Here is a 24,405-nt window from a genome sequence, read left to right on the forward strand (position 1 = left end):
GTTTCCTTTTGAATGAAATTATTGGTCTGAGTCAAAGCAAAGCAAAATAAATAAACTGCATAAAGAAGAACATAGGAACAAAGTTGTGATTGAATTTATTTAAATTTCCTTAAACTTTGTATAAATGTGTATTTGTTATAAATAACTTCATAGTCATTAAATTCTAAATAAAAGAAACAAGTTTCATTTCCTGTATAGATCAAAACTTTTTTTATGTTTCTTATCTTTTTTCATATGTATGTGTAATTTTTATGTAGTTGAAATACTATCAATAGAATTTTATGAATTTTTCTATTTTTCATCTTTTGAACTTGTGTTTTGCTTAGTTGAAGTTTTCACTAGTAGGCCCTGTTTTTCTGGCAAGCTAAAGTAAATTTCCTTTACATCTTTACTTTGTAATCCAACAGGGGAGACTGTAAAGATGCTTTAATGTTGTGGTCATTTCACATAAGAGTGTCTAAAATGATGACCTATTGTCTCTTTTTGTGTTATTAAGATGAAAATAGATGTCCTTTTGTACTCTCAAGGTTACAGTTTTTATGTGCTTTTTAATCTTTTTTTTTAAATTATGTGGTATTTATCTGTCCATAAAATGTTTTTCTCAGTGATTTTGTAACGCTCACTAACTTTTCTAATGGCCTTTTTTTTTTTTTTTTTTAAATAAATCTATGCTTGGTTCATGGTGTAGAATCTTGAGCATCTTACTATCAAGCTTTGGATTCATAAGAGGTTTTTATTTTTTTAATTTTTCTTTTGTTTTTGTTTTTGAGTGCTTACAGAGTATCTAGCACTGGGAGTTTCTTAAACATAGAGATTCAGTGTGTGCTATCATGGGTATATAGCAAATGAACAGAATAGTCAATGAATTTGAACCAGTAAATGTAGAGAGGTGGTGATTTTGGAGGGACAGGAATTGTGCTGCTGAGTTGTAGAATGAGTAGATTTCACTAGGAAAAACATCTTGGTGAAGAAACCTATACCCCCGAAAAAGAAATGAGCCATCCTTGATGGAATAAGGAAAACCGACCTTGTCATCATGAGTCAGCTCAACCCAAATTAGACGCGCCCTGCTGCTTATATTCTGATGAATATAAGTGTTACAGTAAAAACTGCAGCTAGGTCTTTTATTTTGATTATTTCTTAAGCAATTTTGTCTTTTCTTTTTTGCTTTATTTTGTTTTGTTCAATATTTACTTTGTGTCCTTGTATTCTTGTTTAATTCCTATAGGCCAACAGTGTAGGGAATAGTTTCCTTTCTCAGTTGAAGAAATTGAGGCAAAAGTAAATTGTGAGTTACTCATTGTCAGGCCACATAACCAAACAGTTTTAGCACTGTGGCTATCTCCAGTTCTTACCTAATGTTGTTTGTTTTACTTTGTCTGTTGATGTCTAGATTTAATCTGTCTACCTTGTTCATATTATAATTTTCTGGCATTACTTCTAGGTTTGGCTTTTCCATTTATTTTCTTACTTTTTACATGATCCCCCTCTCTTTCTAGCATATTTCTGTATTTTGATTGCATGTTGATGTAAATACTAATTCTTATGCCCTTCAGAATGTGGCTGGCAGGTCATTTAATTCCTCCTGTGTGGCAAGTTTTGGTTTTGACCACTGCAACTTAGTCTTTTATATAGACCACCATGAATCTAAGAAGATGCGGTCACATGGTCAAAATCACATTCCCACCTTCTTCTCTTCCTTTTTGGAGGCTTCCTTTTTGAAGCCTAAAATATATCTCTAAAAGCAGATGCAGGGCCCGTGACACCTGTTACTCTTTTCTGTTATTTATCCTTCTGTTCTGTGTCCCAGCCTTGCTGATATCTTCACAGTTTATTAATCCCATGTCTAAAATACCAAAACTAGGTTTCTGGGAGTGTGGTTTGTTTGTTTGTTTGTTCTGTGTTTTTCTCCTAGAAACTAGAACTGGCTTTTAGTTTTTACACTTGAATAGTAAAAATGAATGCAGTTCAAAGTTCTTCATAGCTTTGTTTGAATATTTTGTGACAATCTTGTTTGTTTTGCAGGTACCCGGAGCCCAAGATTTGGTGGATTTCTCTCCTGTTTATCGATGTCTACACATATATTCTGTCCTGGTGAGTCTTTATCTGGCTCTGACTAATAAAGATGTATATTGAGTTAAAAACTCTTCTTTCTCATTTTTTATAGTTTTTCTGTTTACTCTTATTAAGAGTAAGAAAAAAGAAACTATTATTTAAGGAGTATTAATTATAAAAAATTATCCTTTTCTTCTTGAATCTTTTGTTTGCCATGTAATGATGTAATGATATAAGTGAATAACATTAATTTCTGTCAGTCACCAAAAATGATAAGATTATACCTAGAAATAGTCACATACACAGATTTCTGTTCTTAATTTAATGATGTAGTTATATACATAAAAATAGCCTATGTTTATATATTAAAATAATATTTATAAAAACTTTATTTTTTTATTCCTGATGACACTTACTTCTTTTGTCATATAAAACATATGCAAGGAGGAATCTCTCTGGGGGGAAGTTGTTATGGGTGTTAATGGTATTATAAGAAATAGCCCTTTCTCCATCTTGGTAGTACACCTACATGCAGACACATAATACACAAAAAGGCAACGAAAAAATTAAAAAGTATCATCAAAGACAGATTGATGAGAGAAGTCCATTATTGGTATTTCTTAATAGCAAAGTTCTGTGAAGTTTCTCTCAGGTTATTTTATAATATGATTGAGTGAGTCTTTTGGCCAGTCTTCTATCCATTTTCTTTCTTCATATGTTTCATACAGTGTCACGTAGTCTTTACTCCAGACAGGCTGGGACACTGGTCTGTGAGCTTCATGGCCAGGGTACTTTGAGGTGATTCCCATTAGTCTGAGAAAAGACTTGGTGATTTTTTCTCCCCTCCTCTCCTTCCTCCTCCTACTTCTCCTTGCTCTCTGATTTCCACTTCCCGTCTTCCTTTCTTCTCCCTCTCTCCACTCCTTCTCTCCATCTATCATTCCTTATCATATGAAGATGGAGCAAGGTATAGATTGAGTTGTCTCAAGGCAGCTAAAATAAGTAGATAATTTTTTTTTCAATCTCATGTGCAGAGAATTAAATAAATCATATACATCTTAGTTTGTGACACATTATTATCATTATTTCATATAAGTCCAAGGTATATGTATAATATTTATTTTAACTAATTTTTGCTAACTTGATAGATATTGAAGGATATCTCTTTGTTTTAATTTGCATTTCTTTGATTACTGATAACATTGTGCTTCTCTTTATAGACTCACTAATCATTTAAGATTTTTCTTCTCTGAAATGCCTCTTTTTAACTTCGTTCAATTTTGTATTGGCTTTCTTAAGCCAAATTTTGTTTTTTTCTCTTTGCTAGAAAGAGAAATCTCAGAAATTCCTTATATATTGTAGATATTGACAGTTTAGGATGTTGCCAATGTCTTTTTTCCCAGTTTGCCCCCAGACTTTAAACTATGTATGTATTATCTTTCACAAACAGAAATCCTTGATTTTAATGTAATCAAATCCATCAATTTTAACCTTAGAGTTTGCTTTTTTTTTTTTTAAAGATTTTATTTATTTATATGACAGAGAGAGACACAGTGAGAGAGGGAACACAAGCAGGGGGAGTGGGAGAGGGAGAAGCAGGCTTCCCGCTGAGCAGGGAGCCCGAGGCCCTGGGATCATGACCTAAGCCAAAGCAGATGCTTAACTACTGAGCCACCCAGGTGCTCCCCATATAACTTTTGAATCCCCCCAAACTTAAACTAATAGCTTACTGTTGACCAGAAGCCTTACTGATAATAGTAGATTAATATATTTTGCATGTTTTATATATTATATACTACATTCTTATAATAAAGTAAGCTAGAGAAAAGAAAATATTAAGAAAATCGTAAGAAAAGACATTTATACTACTGTACTGTATTTGTTGAAAAAAATCCCTATTTAAGTGACTGGTGCAGTTCAAACCCATATTGTTCAGGGGTCAATTGTACATGTGTTTTTAAAGTTGTGTCCCTCTTACACTGCTTTAGCTACTCTCACAAGTTTTGAATATAGTATGTTTGTTCAAACATTTTCTAATTTCCATTACAAATTCTTCTTTGATTCATGGATTATTTAGAAATGCATCTCATAATTTCCAAGCATATGGATATTTTTAAGATAATTTTTTTTTTAAATATTTTTATTTATTTGACAGAGAGAGACACAGTGAGAGAGGCAACACAAGCATGGGGAGTGGGAGAGGGAGAAGCAGGCTTCCCACGGAGCAGGGAGCCCGATGCGGGGCTCGATCCTAGGACCCTGGGGTCATGACCTGAGCCGAAGGCAGACGCTTAACAACTGAGCCACCCAGGCGCTCCTAGAGTTTGTACTTTTTAAGTATTGTTTTTTTTTTTTTTAAAAAAAACTTCTCTTTCTATTCAAGGTCATAGGGCATTCCCTTTATGCTACCTTTAACATGTTTCCCATCACATCTTGATATTGATCCATCTTGGATTCACTGTAGTATATAGTATGAATTGGGAATCCAACTGAATTTTTTTTTATATGATGAATTCAGTTTTACCAGTCCCATCTACTACATAATCTGTATATGGCCCACTGATTCCTGATAGTACCTTGGGCATATACTAAATATCCTTATATGAGAATCTGTTTCTCAATTTGAAATATCCATATATGAGAATCTGTTTCTCAATTCTCTAGTTAGTTGAATTTGGCTTTGTGATACATCTACATGTGTGGTAAAACAGGTCCCTTCTCATTTCTCCTCTTTTAAATTGCCTTTACTATTTATGAACCTTTATTTTCTCTATTTTATTTATTTATTTATTTATTAAAAAGCCACATTATTTTATTCAAGTATAGAATGAATTTCATAATGAAAATAGCTGTCTATAATAGTAGTTTTTTTTTTTTTTTTTTTTAATGGAAAGGCTTCAGTACCTTTTCCCCCAAAGAAGTTAAAATAAATTGGGGCTGCCTTAAAGTTGTGACTTCCTTGAGGCTTATCTTGTGACAGAATCATTTTCTACCATCATTTTCTTTTCTTCTTCTTCTTCTCTTCCTCTTCCTCCTTTTCCTCCTCCACTTCCTTCTCCTCCTCTTCTACTTCTTCAATCTTCTTCTATTTTGTTTCAAATTTTTATTTAAATTCCAGTTAGTTAACCTAGAGTGATATAGTGTAATCTTAGTTTCAGGAGTAGATTTTAGTGGTTCTCTCTATATATTTTAGAATCTTTGAGTTCATTAAAAAAATTTCTTCTAGAATTTTGATTTGAATTGATAGATAAATTTTGGGAGGAATTAATAACTTTATAATGCTAAGTCATGCTACTCATGGAAAAGTCTACTTTTAAATTATTAAGCTTTGTTTCTATGTTAACAGTTTTGGGGATTCTTTTAAGGTTAATAGCAAAATACAGTTTTTGTTGCTGTTTTCAACTTTCCTTTTTAATTAATAATTGCTGATGTTGAGGAATGCTCTTGATTTTTGTAAGTTAACTTAAGTCTGGTAACCTTGCTCAACTCTTTTATTATGGTTTGTTTTTTGGTTTATGATAGATTTTCTGTGTAGTTGATCTGCAGATATTGACTTGTTTATTTTCTTGCTATCCATATATTTCATTGTTCTTCATATTGTTTTATTGTATTGACCAGGATCATCATTACTTTGTTGTTCAGGGAGATAATAGTAGGCGTCCTTGTCTGATTTTTGATCTGTAACGGAAGGTATCCAAAGTTTCTCCATTAACTGATGTTTACAATAAAGTTTTGGTAAATATTCTTTATCTAGTTATTCCAGACTCCTGATCGTTTTTTATAAAAACATAAATGAGTATTGAATTTTATTGGATTTGTTTTCCAAATATATTGATACAGTCCTTTGGTCTTTATCCTTTAGTTCATGAATGTGGTGAGTTTCACTGATAGATTTTTGTGATATTAAATGATCCTTGTATACTTTAGATAAATCCAACTTGATGAGGATATATTACTGCTTTTTTTTTTTTTTAACAATCTGGAATTCAGTTCCTTTTATTTTTTTTATTTTTAATCATTTTGTATTTTATTGTTAAGTCTCATAATTGCAAAATCAAGTGTACTTTCCCTCTCAAATAGTGTAAAAGTATGAAAACCAGTAGTCTGTTTAGTTTAGTGTTTTATCTTCAGTGTCAGCAACAGTACTTGGCATATAGTAGGTACTCAATAAATACTAACTGAAGGAATAAGTACGTGATAGCTAAAAAATGCAGTACATTTGTTTGAGCGTATGCTAACTCAAACTTTATCGCTCATTTACTTATTCACTAAACACTTACTGAATTTCTGTTCTGCGTGAAATGGGTTTGTAGAGCAAGGATGTATAAATAAGAGCAAGGACTTCTGCTTTTAAAAAATTACAGTCTACCAGGAGAGAAGTTACAGTCTTTGAAGACTATAATATGCCAGCACTTTATCTCATCACAGTATTTATCTGCTAGTTTTTGTGAGCTTCCTTAAGATTTTATGATATAGAAAATGTAACAAATTTTCCTCAAATGAGAACTCTACAAGTGATTCATAGGAGTACTGAAGTAATTAATTTGCACACTTACTAGCTGTGTGGTGTGAGGCAAGTTACCTAAACCTTAGCTTTCTCATATGTGAGCTCTGATAATAATGATCTACTTAGTACAGTTACAGATAATATCTGAATGGTGCCTCACTCCGTCTTTGGCACATCATTGGAATTTATTAATCAGTGTAGTTAACTTGGCAAGAGTTACGTATCTCTGATCCTGATTATTAGACACATTATTGGTATTTTTTAAAGTATATGTTGTAAAGCATAGACATGTAGGCAGAGGTTCTAGTCTCTGCCATCAACATACAAAGTTTATCAATTATTCAAAATGTATATGTTCGTAAATACATGAAATCTGTGTCATCCTAAACTGTGAGTTTAAGGAGGGCCTTAAACTGCCCGTTTAAAAAATAAATTCCACACACTGATACTCTGTAGTGTTGAAATATTTGGCATTCATAAATGTTCTGTAATAATTTGATAAAGCATCGTTTATGTGGCAGAGACAGACCTCTTTCCTCATTCACACATTCATAATGTTTCCTAGTTTTGAAAAAGTACAACTAGTGGTAAGAGCTCAGCTCTATTTCTGGAATACATGTTTATTTTTTAGACATTGCTGTTCCAGACCTAGATGGACTTTAAAAAAGCACTCAGATATCTCTTTTGCTAAAGGAAGAGCCAGATCATGTATGACTTCTAGAGTGGACTCTTTTCATAACTTTTTTTGGGGGGTATAATTTGTTACTACTCTGTATTTGTTTTCCCATTCTCAAATCACTGATTTGTATTACTGTATAGTGGAGGGCATCTCTTTATAATATTAATGAAAAAGATATTTAAAAATGGATTAATCTAAAAATTTGTAACAAAATTTTTTTTTAATTTCCTGATGTAGTTAATATTAACATTTTTGGATAATCCACAGGCAGCACAAACTCTGTATGTTTCTAAATGAACTCATTATGTCCCCCTTCCCTAAAATCTACTGTTTTGGGAGGTACTGTGATCTCAGGTAATAACAGCATTCTATCAAGTCCCCAAGCAGAAACCCAAACCTTTTCTTTTTTCTCAGTACCATATCCAGATCTCCCTATCTTGCAGATGTGACCTCCTAAGTACAGTTTTACTTTCTCTCATCCTCCCCTATCCTAAAATGATTACCCAAGATCATCAGGATTATTGAAAACATTTTTTTTCTTTTAAAGATTTTTATTTGTTTATTTGACAGAGAGGGACACAGTGAGAGAGGGAATACAAGCAGGCAGAGTGGGAGAGGGAGAAACAGGCTTCCCGCTGCGCAGGGAGCCCGATGCGGGGCTCGATCCCAGGACCCTGGGACCATGACCTGAGCCAAAGGCAAGTGCTCAATGACTGAGCCACCCAGGCGCCCCTTGAAAACATTTTCTTAACTGTTCTCCCTACTTATATCATAAATCCCTAACTTGACTTCTCACTGTAGTGATAGCGATCTGTGTATCATATAAATCTGTCATATATGTTATCTGCTTGAAATTCTCTAATTGCTCACTTATGGAGTAAAATACAGAAGTATAGAAGGTTTTCCATGTCCTGTCTGCCATATTTTCTGCTGCTTACCACCTTGCTTTAATGATACTGAAATGCTTCCAGTTCTTTGACCGCACCATGCTTCTCCTGCCTGCCATTCTTTCCTTGGTCTAGTCCTTCTGCCTGAATGAGTATTCCCACTTCTTTTTATTTTATGGATTCATACTTATTTCATACATGTGTCCTCCAGCAAATTTTCCTGATGTTTCAGGTGGAGCTCAGTGGACCCACTTCCCCTTTGCACTATTATAGGACCCAGTTCATAGTTGTATCAGTGCTGACTATATTATATCATCTTATCCTAGATATGTATTCTTTTTCCTCAATAGACTGTAAGCTCTTTTAGGGCAGGTACCGTGTTTTATTCATCTTTTTTAGCCCTAGCACCTAACACTTAGTATTAGTAGTATATAATACTCAATAAATGTTTGTTTTTGATTTTGAAAGATAACTGCCCTCCTTTTGACCTGCAAATGAATCCAGTATTCTAGCCTCAGGCAGTGTTATACAATATCAGGGCTGGGACCTATACGAGGGAAAACAGTTCTATTGGTGTCCAACGGAAGGATCATAACAGAAGTAACAAAAAGTTCTAATATTTTGTCATTTACAATAGTGTTTATCTGAACTTTTGGCCTGGAGGATAACAAGGCACACTTTGAATAAACATGGCAATATTTATTATTTTTAGTGAAACCGACCTTCCATTCACCCCCCTTTTATGGCTGTGCTGCTTATAAATTCCCAAAGGATTATTTGAAAAATCCTACTTATATCTGCCAGCCTTATCAGTAGGGCAGGAGTTCACGTATTGTAACAGGAGGTCAGATTTCGGTCATGGTCTTATAGATGGGGCCAAGCACCTGTAAATTCTTCCTTTGGTGACTAAAGTGAAGTACAATATCAAACAGGCAGTGAGACTTTTCTAGGAAGTGCTGAACTTTGGCAGGAAGGGCAAACTTTGGCAGGAGGAGGGGAGGGAAGAAAGTGAACAAGGGTCAGATAGTGGTTAATTGAGACTTGGTTCTTGGTATAGTAATGCAGTGGAAGTGTGCAGGGCAAATGTAGGTGTATTTTATAGATTTGTTTTAAATAACTTATACTGTTTAAATCTTCATATACAGTTAAGAGATAGGCAGGTAAGGGGTAGGATATAAAACATCATTTTACAGTCATTAAGGATAATTTTTTAGGAGGGAGAAAATAACAAACTAAAAATTTTACTGGAAGAGAAGTGATGAATAATAATAATTGGAGATTTTTGTACATAGTGTGGTAGTAGTTATAAAGATGGATGGCCTATCTGTCTAGTGAATACAGAAACCAGTCTGTCTTATAGATTTTTTTTTTAAGATATTTATTTATTTGAGACAGAGAGAATGAGAGAGAGAGAGCACATGAGAGGGGGGAGGGTCATAGGGAGAAGCAGGCTCCCCGCCGAGCAGGGAGCCCGATGCGGGACTCGATCCCGGGACTCCAGGATCATGACCTGAGCCGAAAGCAGTCGCTTAACCAACTGAGCCACCCAGGCGCCCTGTCTTATAGATGTTTTGAAAACTCTATCAACCCAGTGATGTCTGCCATGTTAATGGGCTCCAAGCCTTGAACCCAGCTCAATTTGGACAAAGATTTGTATATATTTCAGGCTCCTCTGCACACTGCAACATCTGACTCTTCTCCAGATTTGCTGCTCATTCACCCTTCTATCACTGAAAGAGTGTATAGGTGTCCCATATCAAAGAGCTTGGGTGTCATTAAGAACCTGGGGGAGCAAACCTGTAAATACCGCCATATTCTTAGATTGTGGGTCTCATTTATAATCTTATCTTCTTGTGGTTTCTTGTTCTCCAGTGATTTACATCATCTGCTCATTAACAGTTAAAAAAATCCTAGATTAAAGAATGTTGACCAGTATACCTTTGATTTATGTACTTGTCTGCATTTGTGTTATACTGTCATAAAAAGTATACTTTTTAAAGATTTCTGACATCTTGGATCCAGGGATAGCATATTATAAGCAATATGTGGATTTTTTTTAGTAAGCAGCAACCTCTCAGTATTACATGAATCGTAGGAACCTCATTTTTATTTAATTCACTTTCAGTTACTAATGGAGACTATAAAACAGCCTGAGATATAAGGGAATGCAGAATGTCATTGTGCAGTGAATTCATATTACAAAGGCTCTAGCAAGTGCAGTATTTCTTTTAAGTTTTCTTGGGCAAGGGGCCTCTGAGAATTTGATGAAAGCTATGAACCCTTTCCCCAGACAAAATGCACATATGTACAGGCATGTGATATTTTGCTTAGAATTTCAGAGGCTTCCTCAACTCCTGAATTTTATTAGACCTAGGAAGAATTCCTCGTGTAAAAAGGAGCTAGAGGCTGAGTTAGGTTTCAGGTGCCTACTGACTACAGACCTATGCCCCAGAATAGCTTACCCCAATTCTAGTCAAGTATCCCCTTTTATAAGCCTCTTACGGACACCCTACCACTTGTCTTTCTTTTAGGTTTGGAAGCCTTGCCAAAATCTAAATTTAAAAGCATATTTCAAAGTGAACTTATTTCTGTGTCATAAATCTTCATTCCCTGGGCAGTCATTATGCATGGCAAGCTGGTGACCTGTTTTTCTATTAAGAGTAAGTTAGCCCCAGCACCTAAACTCTAATAGATTTGTCCCCTGAATTCTTTTACTTAGAAGGATTCAGACAGAGATTTAAAAATAATTATGAGAATTAAAGTTAGTAATTTATCTCCCTGGACATAATTTTGTAAAGTCCTCTGTTAAAGGATATTTTACCTCTTACTTGCTTTTAATAATACCCTTTTTAAGTACTTGGCTATAATTTGGAGAGATGAGTCAGTAGCAGAGCTAGAATTTATGCACAATCTCTTTACAATCCTTCATGATCATTGCTGGGGCCAGGGGTGGGTGGGGTGGGGTGGAGTAGGCAGGAATCTTTCTGGAACATATTTCTCCCTTTCTAATCTAAGGATTTCTACTTGTATGGTCTACAGTGGCAGCTGGAAGAAACTGCAAAATCCATGGTCCTGTGACTAGTGATAATAGCAAGGAAAGGATTTGGAGAGTGGAAAAAGGAATGGATATAAGCAGTTTTAAGTGACATATTTTCTGAGGTGTTAAGGGAATTCCTTAATGAAATTACATAAAGAGCTTTGGCAGCAGTTGGCTGTTACATTAAAGCATTTGGGAAATAGATACTTGAAGGGCCTAAGACACTGCTGAAATTTTCAATTAAAGAAAAACGATTAGTTTTGGCATTCTAAGGTTAGACTTCCAGATCCTTTCAAATAGAGACAGTTGAAGGGTTGTTGTTTATATATGTATTTATAATAGTGTTATCTTGGATTTTATATAGCGCTTTGTGCAACAATCTCATAGTGCTTCACAAATTTGACTACATTAAAGAAATGACTTATTCATATGGCAAATAGGAGAAAAAACATCTCACTTGGTAGAGATTGGCCTCACTCTGAATCAAGCTATGAAATAGTTCTTTTGATGGCACCAGAGGTAAGATTTTAGGGTTCTTAATCCTGTACCTTTATCAGAAGGCACTGTTGCCATTTAATAATCAAGTAAATTGAACACAAGAATTGGAACATAGACTTAAAGCAGTCTGCAGGATTGGGTGTATTTTTGATGGTCAGATTTTTTAAATTGTTAATTGGCTTAAAAAGATGAGACTCCCTTTTAAAAAAATAGTAGAACATTTCTGCTACATCTAGGTATTAAGACAGTTGATTGTCAAATGAAAGAAAATATTCAGACATCAGCTTCATGCAGTTTTCCTCGTGTTTTTCACAGACCATTGATCTGGCAGTGAACGCTGATAGAGTTTTTTAGTTTTCATTAAAATTGATTGTACTTTACTATAGCCTATTTTTTTTAGGCCTATCCTGATTCTATTTTAAACATTGACACTATTGACTTGTATTCATTTTATGTAACTGTAGTAAAAATCCATTATTTAAATTCTTTCAATTTTTTACAAAGACACTTGAATGAACATTTAAGTATTGGTTTGGGTGGAAACACAAGCAGGGTCATTTACTACTCCTGCGGTAGAAATTAAGACAAATGAGAAAGGCCTATATGCAAAATTCTAGGGGCTTAGAGTTTGTAAGTTCTTATTCTCATTTGACATTTCCAAAGATGGTGTTACAGAGAGAGAGGGAAATATCACTTTATTTCACCAGTCACATGAAATTGGAAATTGTGGATATAGAATTCCAGCATTGCCAGAGGCACATAGCTTAATGATCTAGATCTTCTTAAGGTTGTTTCTGGAGCTATATTTCTAAGGAACACCAGGCTCATCAGATAATCTGTTTAAAAAAAAAAAAAGGAGGAGGGCTCCTGTTTCACATGTCATCAGAACTCTGTATACTGTATTTCTGTCTTGGTGTCTTTTTTTTTTTTTTTTTTTACACAGATCACATTAGTATATTTTAGGTGTGTTCTAAGAAGAACTGCAAAAACCAAACATGTTAAATTTTATTTAAGCCAGTATTTCTTAATATAGTGAAAGAGGTAAGGATGACCAGGGCACTTTCTGCTCTCAAAAGTTCATAATTTAATGGGTCCAGAGAAAAGCTGCTTTGTAGAAGACTGTGAAGATACCTGTTTTGTTTTGTTTTTTTAAAATCCATCATGTTTATTTGAAATATATACATTTTCTTTGGGAAATAAGAAAAGAACATCGAACTTTTAATGGAAAAGCCTTCCTGAGACAGTAATTTGAAATGAGTAGGTACCATTTTCAAATCTTTGGGATAGCAATGATATTAGAAAGGAATTTTGATGTTTATATACTTGACATTTATTTTTTAAGAACTTTAAGTGGCTTATATTTTAGGCTCTGATATTTAGACCCTATTCCTCTTGACTCTTTTTGTAAATGTTGTTTTATTTTCATTTTAAATGGATTCTCTTTCCCGTCTCAGAAATATTCATCTGCCTTCCCCCCACTATCTAAGACAAATGCAAGTTGTACTGTTTGAGGAGCCAACTTACACAGAACAGAACTGGAAGCTTTCTGGTTTGCTTCCATGGTGATCTTGAGTACTTCTGAGCAATAAGAGCGTAGTTTGAGTATTTTCTTTAGAGATATTTTTTTAATGTGGAAAGTTTTGCCCTGAAATATTTGGTGACTCCTAGTCCATCTCTGACACTTCACAGATTGTCTCATCACTCTGCTGCCGTATCTCCCCGCCTCCTAGTTGCACTGACCCACCAGTGCCTGGTGAGGTTAGATAGGCATAAACACTACATAGATCATAGAGAAAAGCTGAGGGTGAGATACTTTGTGCGCTGCATTGATAAGGACACAGGAAAAGCCATTTATAGCGATAACTTTCCTGTAGTATGGGCTAATGGGCCCTGGTTTGTAGCCGCTGTAATCTAACTGTTTATAATTGTCATATTGCTCTTTTAACCTGGTGACCTTATTACCCATGAGCATACATATCAGAGGCAAAAAAATGTGATCAAAAAAATTTTTTTTCTACACATGCTCACATTTGTTTTTCAAAATGCTTACGTTGAGAAGATTGAACTCCTCAAGTGTGCTTTTTCTTTTTTTAACAATAATGTCTCACTTAAACAGCTTTAGACACCACAATAGCATAATTATTTTTTAAGCTCTGACAAAATGAACAAGAAATAAATCATTTTCCACATCACACCCAGTAACACACCTTTGAAACACAATTTAAATCATATAAAAACTGTGCTTTAAATACTTTAGTTTCTCGTTGTTATCAGAATAAAGTAAACTTCTTAACTTCGTCTGTACAGTCTCCCATGTTCTATCCTTGGCTTGATTCTCTTACCTCATTTCTGGTCGCTCTTTTCCTCCTGCCTGCTCACAATCTATGCTCCAGATATATTGACCCCATGTTTTCTCATGATGATGCCTTCGTACAGGCAGTTCCTTTTTTTTTTTTTTAAGATTTTATTTATTTGAGAGAGAGAGATAGAGAGAGAGCATGAGCAGTAGAGAGAGGGAGAAGCAGGCTCCCCACTGAGCAGGGACCCTGATGTGGGGCTCAATCCCAGGACCCTGAGATCATGACCTGAGCCAAAGGCAGATGCTTAACCCACTGAGCCACCCAGGCGCCCCCAGGCAGTTCTCTTTCCTGAAACATATTCCATATTTTCTGTCTTCCTTTTGATATTTCTTCCTATTAGTTATGCCAAATTTCTCCCATCACTGAGATCTCTGGATTTGGCATTTATAATCTTTTCTCCCTCCTCTCATATATCCATCTAGATCTCTCATTTTTTTTTCTTCCTTTTCTTCCTTTTCTTCCTTTTTTTTTTTTTTCCTTCCTTTTCCTATTTTGGTTGTGACTGCCAGGTTTTTATTTGTTTATTTTTAGTTTTTTAATTTAAAAATTTTAGGTTCTTTTGCTTCCGTAAATGCTGTCTTTACTGGCTACTTAGTTTATTTAATACATTGTCCCAGTAGTTTTGGATATTATGAGGGGGTGACACAAATAACTGTGGCCAGAGCCTTGTGATTTGAACAAGAAGACATGTAGGGGAGGGATTTCCTTTTGTTTCATAGAGGAAATTTGGTCATTCAGACAGTTATGTAAGTTGCATATACCAAAATGGTCTAACCAGAAGCAAGTGCCGTAACTGGAGCTCATGTTCAAATATAGCTGGTTGTGGCAGGTGTAATGAAGAGTTTGTTTTTAACCTAGGAATAGAACTGATTTATTTTAAATAGTGAGGGATTTGGAAAAGCTGAGTTTGGGCCTATAATGGATTCTCTACTTTTTCAGATTTTTATAGCACAAACCATAACCTGGAGGGTGAAGTAGTTTAGGACCTCAGCACTGGAGTAGAAACTCAGACTCTTCGCCTGTAACACTCCAGATTTGCTCACGGAATTCAGGCAGAATTCAGTTTATTTCCTTAACTGAATGTCTTTAACTAGAACTTCTGGAACTCCCAGTCTACTGTGTTATTCTCACCACACAGAAGGAGCTTAACTAATCATTGTGAAGCGAATGAGTGAATGAATGTTCAAAATCCCTCAAGAAGGTACAATGTGAAAAGTTAATGGAGACCTATAAAAGGACCATCAAAGATGCCGTAGTCAAAGAAGATTTAGTCGTTTGGCTGAGGTTAATATAGTTCATCCATTTGTTATATGGAGTGTCACTAGTTTAGATTTGGGATTTCTTCTTACCCTGAAGCGAAGTATAAGATATGTTAACATATTTTTTTAGATATGAAAATGAGGTCATTTATGATGTTTAATGGTGATATTTGTAGCAGTACGGGTTGTGTTTGAGTACATGTAAAAAAACGCAACTTTAATGGTTTAAACAAATACACTTTGTTTTTTTTTTTAAGATTTTATTTTATTTATTCATGAGAGACAGAGAGAGAGAGAGAGAGGCAGAGGGAGAAGCAGGCTCCTCGCTGAGCAGGGAGCCCGATGAGGGACTCGATCCCAGGACCCTGGGATCATGACCTGAGCCGAAGGCAGACGCCCAACCATCTGAGCCACTCAGGCACCCTACACTTTGTTTTTTTATAATGTGACAAGAAGTCCAGGCACCTCAGTGTCGGTACGGTGGCCCCACACTCACTAGAGACTTAGGTGGGTTCTTTTAGCAGTTCCCGTCCTCCATCTGGAGCATGTGGTTTCTGTTTTTGTTCTTTCAAGATGATGCTACGACTTCGGGCAGCTTTCTCGTGTCTCAGAAAGAAAGCAGGTGGGAAGGCCACAGAAGAAAATATTTTTTAAATTTTCTCAGAGATTTTATTTATTTATTTGGCAGAGAGTGAAAGCGAGAGAGATCACAGAGGGAGAGGGAGAAGCAGACTCGCCTCTGAGCAGAGAACCCGATGGACTCGATCCCAGAACCCTGGGATCACGATCTGAGTTGAAAGCAGTCGCTTAACCGACTGAACCACCCAGGCGCCCCAAAAGATTTTGTAAAATGCTGAGGCCTGTTGTAATTTTAAAAACAATTATAATTAGAACCCAAGTGATTTCTGGTCAACGTGTTGCTTTTTTATTCTTTTATTTTTATTTTTACTTTTTTTTTAAAGATTTTATTTATTTGAGAGAGAGAGGAAGAGAGTGAGAGAGAAAGCATGAGCAGGAAGGAAGGGCAGAGGGAGAGGGAGAAGCAGGCTCCCCACTGAGCAGGGAGCCCGATGCGGGGCTCGATCCCAGGACCCCGGGATTGTGACCTGAGCCAAAGGCAAGCACCCGACTGAACCACCCAGGCACCCCAACATGGTGTTTTTTTAAAATTAGGGACATCAGAAGAGCTTGAATCTAAATCTCGACTTAGACATGTTACTTAATGTCTCACAGCCTCAATTTTCTGCATTTAAAAAATTCAAATAATGATGTTCATCTCACAGTGTTTCTGTGGGAATGAAATGAAAGAACGTGTGTAAAAACACCTGGCCTGCTACCTTTAAATCTTAAAAAAAAATTTCTCTTTCCAACTTGTATATGTCCTCCTCACTCCTACCCCATCATTAAATTTTTATATTATAAAAAGTACTCTTTAAGAATGCAGCGAAAAATGAGGACCTAGACTAATGTATGCGTAGACATAAATATGAAGATACAGAAATAGTACACGAACACCTGTGCTCTTCCTCCTACAATCCATCCCTATTTAATGTTACTTTTATAAAATAACTAATCTAGAAATTAAGAATCATGAACTATCAGGACAAGAAGGACTTTTGCCTACCTTTTCTTTTATCCATCCCTTTTCCCAGAACGGGAAACCTTGGCCTTGGGCAGTTCAGTTACTCACCTACAGTCACATAAGTGGTAAGTAGCCGAGTTAGAACTCAAAGCTAAATATAAATTCTCTGTCTTGTGTTCTTTCCTCCATCAGTTGTCATTATCATTAAAGTGGCTCGATTTATCATGCTAAGTGTGGAAAACTATTCAAAGCGCTTACAAGTATTAAGTTATACATTATAGCATATTGTACCCTAATATGATATATAATAGATACATTAACTTTATAAACCTAATCAGTGCCTGGTTTTCTTGTTCTACCACCAGTAAGTGACTGGACCTAGTGTCTTGTCAATAATGATCAAAAGTAGGGATGGAGGTGGGAAGGCCTACTACATTTTTTTAGTCTACTTTTTCCAAACTTTTCTTTTCTCCTTCAGATTTGCCTTTGGTACATTAACAATTCTGTGACTGTGTGACTATAACAATTTTATGTGACTGCATTAACTAGAGCGTATTATGCTAAGCGCAGTAAGTCAGTCAGTGAAAGACAAGTATCATATGATCTCACTGATATGAGGAATTTGAGAAACAAGACAGAGGATCATAGGGGAAGGGAGGGAAAAATGAAACAAGATGAAACCGGAGAGGGAGACAAACCATAAGAGACTCTTAATCTCAGGAAACAAACTGAGGGTTGCTGGAGTGGAGGGGGGTGGGAGGGATAGGGTGGCTGGGGGATGGACATTGGGGAGGGTAAGTGCTATGGTGAGCACTGTGAATTGTGTAAGACTGATGAATTACAGACCTGTACCCCTGAAACAAATAATACATTATATGTTAATAAAATAAACCTTTTTTTTTAAAGATTTTTATTTATTTGTTTGTTTGTTTAACACAGAGAGAGAGAGCACAAGTAGGCAGAGCAGCAGAGAGAGGGAGAGGGAGAAGCAGGCTGTCCGCCGAGCAGGGAGCCCGATGCGGGGCTCGATCCCAGGACCCTGGGATCATGACCTGAGCCGAAGGCAGATGCTTAACGACTGAGCCACCCGGGCGCCCCTAAAATAAACCTTTTTGCTCTGGTTTTCTAGAACCGCCTTATGGGGAGGCCTGATTTGCCATAGTCATCATAGGGAAAAGAATGGGATTTTCCTTTCTTAAACAGTAAGATCAGTTACTTTCTATGAAAATGGTCTGTCTGCCTACTTGTTTTTTTTTTTTTTTCCTTGTAACATGAAAAGATGCCATTGAAACTAGTATCTCTGAGAGACACTGAGTAGTCCAGTCCAGACCACACTTGGCTGCAACTAGTTGTGGGCTTAAGCAATCAACAGTGGCTACTTACAAAGTTTGTTTAAGCTATTACTCGAGTTTTTGGGAGGGCCTTGAGGACGCTTTCCTAAGTTTTAGTTGCATTTGACCTATTGTCTTTCTAGATTTTCCTACACTATTTAGAAATTCTGATGTGTAATTTCTCCCACCAAATAATGCAATAAAAATTAGCTGGGCTTTAAAATCTTAACGGAAAATAAAAAAGTAGGAGAGTTTGTGAGAAAGGGTATTTTCATTGGGGAAAAAATAGAAAACCATGAGTCATTACTAATAATAAACATATAAATGAATGAACGAGTACGTATATATCTAAATACATACGTATGTTAACAGGGGAGAAGCCTTATAGTAGAATGTTGAGGGTTGACTGTTGACAGACACTTAATGGTTCTCTTGCATCTCTGTACATCTTGTGAGGAGAGGCACCGTCTGTGTTTGTTCCGGAGCATCTTTTCAAGGATCTTTGTGTAGTCAACAGCTTTGTAAGGTAGGGATGATGTCTCCTGCCAGAGAACGAAGCAGGCATGTTTCCAGCTTTGGAAGCTCGAGATAGTGCTTTTCTATAGAGCAAGGAGATTTTGTGCTCAGGGTTACTCTCCTTTAAAGCAAACCACTGTATGTGCAGGTGTCTCCGGGACTGCTTCACATTGTCCTGTGGAGATTGGCATTCTGGGCATTGGTGCAAGTGTAAATGCTAGTACTCTAGCTGCTGCTGTTGATACTAGTAATAAAGTCCTTTGTTTCTGATCCAGTTTTGTGCCTTCTACTAGCATCCATGAAATTGTGGCACACTAATTTGTTGGCATGCAAGTGGGTAAAATCTCAGAGTCTTTGTGGTTCTTCATTTTACAGTCATTCCAATAAAGATTTATTTGGGCAGGAATCATTCATAGATACTAAATCTAGGGGGGAATTTTTGGTAAGTAGTAGTATATTTGTGTGGTCTTAAAGTGTCTTCCCAGGGTTACTTACTAATAACGAGGCAAAAAAGCATAATTGGGTGCCCTTTTTATCAGGTGATCAAAATTTACATCGTAACTGGGGATCAGCCAAACAATTGTGTGCCTCTGAGTGAGATACCCTGAGAGTGATACTGCATTACTTTGTGTATTTTATTCCAATCTGGAATACATAGCCTGAATCTAATTTATGAGGAAAAAATCACAGAGACTCCAGATGAGAAGCATTCTGTTGTGAAAGAAGGGAAGACAGAGAGAGAGAAAGAAAGAGAGAATATTTTACAAAAATGTCAATGAGAAGAAATAAGGAAAAGCTGAGGAACTGTTTCAAATTAAAGGAAGCTAAAGCGGCATGACAGCTAAATGCAGTGCATTGTCCTAGACCAGGATTGGCAGCCATTTTCTCCAAAGGGCCTGATAGTTACATTTGAGGCTTTGTGCGCCATAGGGTCTCTGTCACGACCACACAAGTTATACCTCAAAAGTAGCCAGATACCATATATAAATGAGTGAGTGTGGTTGTATTTCAATAAAACTTTATTTACATAGTAAGAAATGGGATGGATTTGACCCATGGGCCTTGGTTTGCTGATCCCTGCCCTAGACTGAATCTTGTACTCGAGGGAAAATATGCTATAAAGGACATTTTGTGGATCCATTGACAAAACTGGAATGTGGACAGTAGATTAGAAAAATATTAAATTTTCTGAAATTTGTAATGATTCTGTTGTTAGAGAAATTATTCTTATTCTCAGGAAATGCACGATGAGCTATTTAGGAGTAAAGAGATCTGATGTATATAACATACTTTCAAATGGCTAAGAAAAAAATAAATATTTAGAGAGCAAATAATAAGGGTTATGGGGCAAAATATTGACAGAGGGTGAATCTGAGTAAATAGTACGTGGGTGTTTCTTCATACTATTCTTACAATTTTTCTGTAAATTGGAATGATTTCCAAATAAAAGGTTTAAAGAATATGTGTGTTGATATATGTGAATTTATAATACATAGCCCAGAGAGAGGGAAAAATATAAAAAATTTTGTAGCTCCTTTATCCTTTCTTGATAGATACCTACCAAAAAAGAGAGAGATTAACTAAAACATGAATTGAAAATGAAAATCTGTGATTGATGTAACAAGGGAAGCCAGCAGACATCATCCTTGGCCTAATCTGAATGCACTTAGTTACCAAGCGGCTGTAGTCTAGGGGCCAGAGGTTTTAGTGCGGTCTGAAAATGATGGTGGGAGCCACATTTTCCAGACTGCGAAACACAGGGTACCTTGTTTAGTCAGCACAGTTTAGGTCAAATGTGGTTATGAAAAACAGATGAATTCTGGTGATCAAGTTGTACTTTGACAAATATTCCATTGTTTGAACATGCAGTAATTTCTGAAAAATGTGAAGCAGCCTGGACTGCAGAGATTGAGTTCTCTCTTCTCAACTCCCTTGCCTGCTCACAAAGGTCTTGTCGTCGTGGGGAGTAGAAATAACAGGGCAGAAGAAGTATGTTAGATCTTCCCCTCCCCCTTCTTCTCCACCCCCCACCCCCACCTTTGCTCTACTGGCAAATCGAGCAGTTCTGAGGCAGGCTGTTTTGTCAGCTGGAGGTCTTGCACTACTCTGGACTTTAGGGACAGCTTTTGTGTTTTTCAGTTTTGTGGATAGTGATCTGTTCTTGTGAATTAGATACTTTGAGTTGATCCCATGAATAGAAAAAATGGTACTTGAGGTTTAGTAAGACATTGTTATATTTCATGGACTCCTCTGGCCATGACCTGAGAGTCATTATTTCATCTGATGTCTGCTCCCACCTCAAGAGGCTCATCTATAGAAGTCAGTCCCTATAACTTAAGAACTGTAGTAATAGCACAGCAGGTCAGAGATGCTTGATGCCGGGGACTCCACAGAGAGTTCTCTTCAGTGGCTTTTTTTCCCATGTATATTCTTGTGTTGTTGTTTTGTTGTTGTTGTTGCTTCATTCAGGATTTTGTCCCACTTTTTCCACTTTGTTCATTCATCCATTCAATAAATATTTACTGCATGCTCATTATATGCAGGGCACATGGTCTATCCTTCTGCCTTTGGCTCGAATCTCTGTTCCGGATGATGTAGACTTGTGCTATTCAGTAGGATAGCCACAAGCCACATGTGGCTTTTGAGCACTTGAAACATGGAGAGTCCTAAATGAGATGTGCTGTAAGTGTAAAATACACACCAGATTTTAAAGGCTTGGTACAAAAAAAGGAATGTAAGATATTTTCCATCACTTGTTTTTTACTTTTCTACTGTGGCTTCTAGAAAATTTTAAAATTGTAGTGTGGCTCACATTTATGGCTTGCATTTTATTTCTGTAGAACATTGCTGCTCATCAAATAGGAAATAATATATATAAACCCTGAGTATTTTTTCCCCTCTTATCATGAAGTGATTCTGGTCATTTCTAGTATTAGTATGTTTTTATGTTTTTATTTGTATTTTTGTGTTTAAGTAGGCTTCATATCCAGTGTGGAGCCCAATGTGGGGCTTGAAATCATGATCCTGATTTCAGGATCTGAGCTGAGATCAAGAGTCAGATCATGAACCTGAGCTGAGATCAAGAGTCAGATGCTTAACCAACTGAGCCACCCAAATGCCCCTGGTATTAGTATGTTCAACATTTTCTATAAAAGAATATCAGCCATGATTATTACACCTTTTTTCCCCCCAATTTTGATGATAGTCAGTACATCTCAAAAATACCAATTCTTGTCCAATTGTTAAATTCTTGGTATGCCATTTCTGAATAAATTTGGAACCTTGGTGAATATCTCTGGGCAACCAGATTCATTAATAACAAGCTGACTTTTGTAAAAGTGATTAGTATGACCCATAAATCTAGATGGTAGTATTTTCATGAATTCTGGTAGAACTTTTATACTTGCTACCAAAATGTTAAGGAAAGTCTCTGTTGTTTCCTTCCTTCCTTCCTTCCTTCCTTCCTTCCTTGCTTCCTTCCTTCCTTCTTCCTTCCTTCCTTTTTATAACTATTCTAGCTACAGGGAGATAAGATCATGGTAATTGCATAATATAATGGGTTATAAAATATGAAGAAAAAATTCACCCCTAATCTTGAACATTTAGTCATTTATCAAATTATAAGTCAGTACAAAATGATGTAAAAAATGTTCAGTACTTATTTGTGAAGATTACCTTTTGTTGCTGAAATCTACAGTGCACTCTGCTCTGAGGAGATTGGACTGGGAAACAATTTTTGATGGCTGCCTGGCTGTGTCTTGGAAATGTTGGTTCTTTCATGCCCTGGGAAGGCTGCCAAGACCTAAGTATTGCAGGGCCCTACAGATGGCTTTATTTTTTAGAAGCTTGAAGCTAAATCTTCATTGTATACATTACGACGTATGTATACCAGTGTGGGACCTCTGCAAGTGATTGTGGCAGTCTTCACATCTTTTGTCATCATCGTTGCATGGTTTAGCTTTAGTTGGTCTTTCATTAGGTAGGTCATATTTGGTACTAGTGGCGTGTATGAATTTGGGCAAGTTTTTAATCTAAGTCTCAACCATGGTATAATTTTCAGGGCTGTAGGGGCTTCTGTGACTTGAGGCCCCAGCAGGGAGCAGTCCTGATGAGGAACAAAGCTATAGGCAACTTTCAGGGAGGGGAACAGCAAACAGACTTTCTGCTGTAGAGCTGCTTAAGCAGGAGGTGGAAGAATGGTTTTTAGCCAAGAAGCATCCTATGCATGCAGATGAGACCAGCTCCATAATGGGAAATATCATTCTGTCTTCTTTCTCTTTTTTCTTTTCTTCTTCTCCTCCTTTTTCTTTTTTGGTCGTTGTTGTTGTTACCTAGTGTTGACACATTTTTGCAATGGGGAAAAGGCCATCAGTCTGAAAATATTGTTTCTACTATGTCTTATACATTAAAGAGAGACAAAGAAGTATGAGGCATATTATTGCATTCGAGAAAAGTTGATATAGATATGAGATGACTACCAATATATATGGAATTTTTTAAATTTGGCAAAGGGCAGCTCTCAAAAACCCCAGCAAAGATCATACTTAATGAGCAAATTTTAGAAAGATTCCTAACAGATCAGGAAGAACACAAAGACAAATACTCAAAGATGCCTACCACCACCCATTGTGTTCATTATTCCTAAGGTCCTAGGCCAAGAAAAAAAGTAAAATGGAAAGAAGACAGATAGATTTTAAAAATCGTACAATAAGGCCTTTATTGTAAAAATTTCAAAATTCTGTTAGAGGACATTTAGAAAATACTGGATAAATGAAGAGAGATACTCTTTGAATAGCATGTCTATACAACGTAAAATTGTCGATGGATGAAATTAAAGCAAATCCAGTAGGAAGTTTGTGGTAACTTGGCGACTCTTTTTCTAATTCGTCCGAAGTGGCTGTGTCGTAGAGGCTAGTGGCTTGCTGTGAAGACTTGAGGCCGCGTTGTGATGGTAGAAAATGGTAGAAGCAATCTAGGTAGTCATCACTGGGGGAACTGATGAGTAAAATCAGTATTTACATATGATTGAATGTAATATGCAATGTATACCAAGCTATTTTAAATGATGAACAATAGTTACATATAACAATATATAAAGGTTTCAGAAATCTGGTGCTGGAGGATCAAAGTAAGAAACAATACAATTGATAGCTCAATGTCATTTATATAAATTAAACCCATAAAATACCACTATATATACTTACTTCAAAGGCACATCTTTATATAAATAAACATAAAATAAATATATAATAAATATAAATATAAAAGTTTCATTTAAATGACATGTCTTCTATATACGAGAGTGGGTGCCTGTGTGTGTTGATACGGGAAATGAGATTAGGAATGGGGCATAAAAGAAAATAAGAATGTGTAATACTATATACTTCAACAGTGTGTCTTGAACTAGGGTAGTGTTATAAAATCAAGTCTTTGCAGGTGAGGCCCTAATAAAATGCTCTAAACTGTTTCTACTTGAATGTGATGGTATCAGAGAAATCCCATTAGGATTTGTCAAAGGGCTTCTGGAATTTCCTCTAGCACCACCCCTACCCTTAAAATCTAGGCAGAATTGTCACAAAACACAGGTGGAAGGTTTTATGTATTTCTTCTTTTTCTTTTGTGCTACTTGAAAACCTGTATTTCTTTTTAAGGTCATTGATGTGCATGATCAGGCCACACAGAATAGAAAAGAAT

General features: G+C 36.2%; 1 protein-coding gene across 3 annotated transcripts in view; it reads left to right on the top strand.

The window, feature by feature from the left end:
- EXOC6B (exocyst complex component 6B) overlaps window positions 1-24,405 on the top strand; it is a 607,862-nt gene that overhangs the window by 249,870 nt on the left and 333,587 nt on the right. For all 3 annotated transcript variants that reach the window (XM_035001312.1, XM_035001314.1, XM_035001313.1), the window contains one exon: window positions 2,026-2,094. In XM_035001312.1, coding sequence (XP_034857203.1) covers window positions 2,026-2,094 — 69 coding nt within the window. The remainder of the gene's footprint in view (window positions 1-2,025; window positions 2,095-24,405) is intronic.

This window comes from Mirounga leonina, unplaced genomic scaffold, assembly GCF_011800145.1.
Source record: "Mirounga leonina isolate KUSES-001 unplaced genomic scaffold, KU_Mleo_1.0 Mir_125, whole genome shotgun sequence".
In the NCBI taxonomy this organism is placed as follows: domain Eukaryota; kingdom Metazoa; phylum Chordata; class Mammalia; order Carnivora; family Phocidae; genus Mirounga; species Mirounga leonina.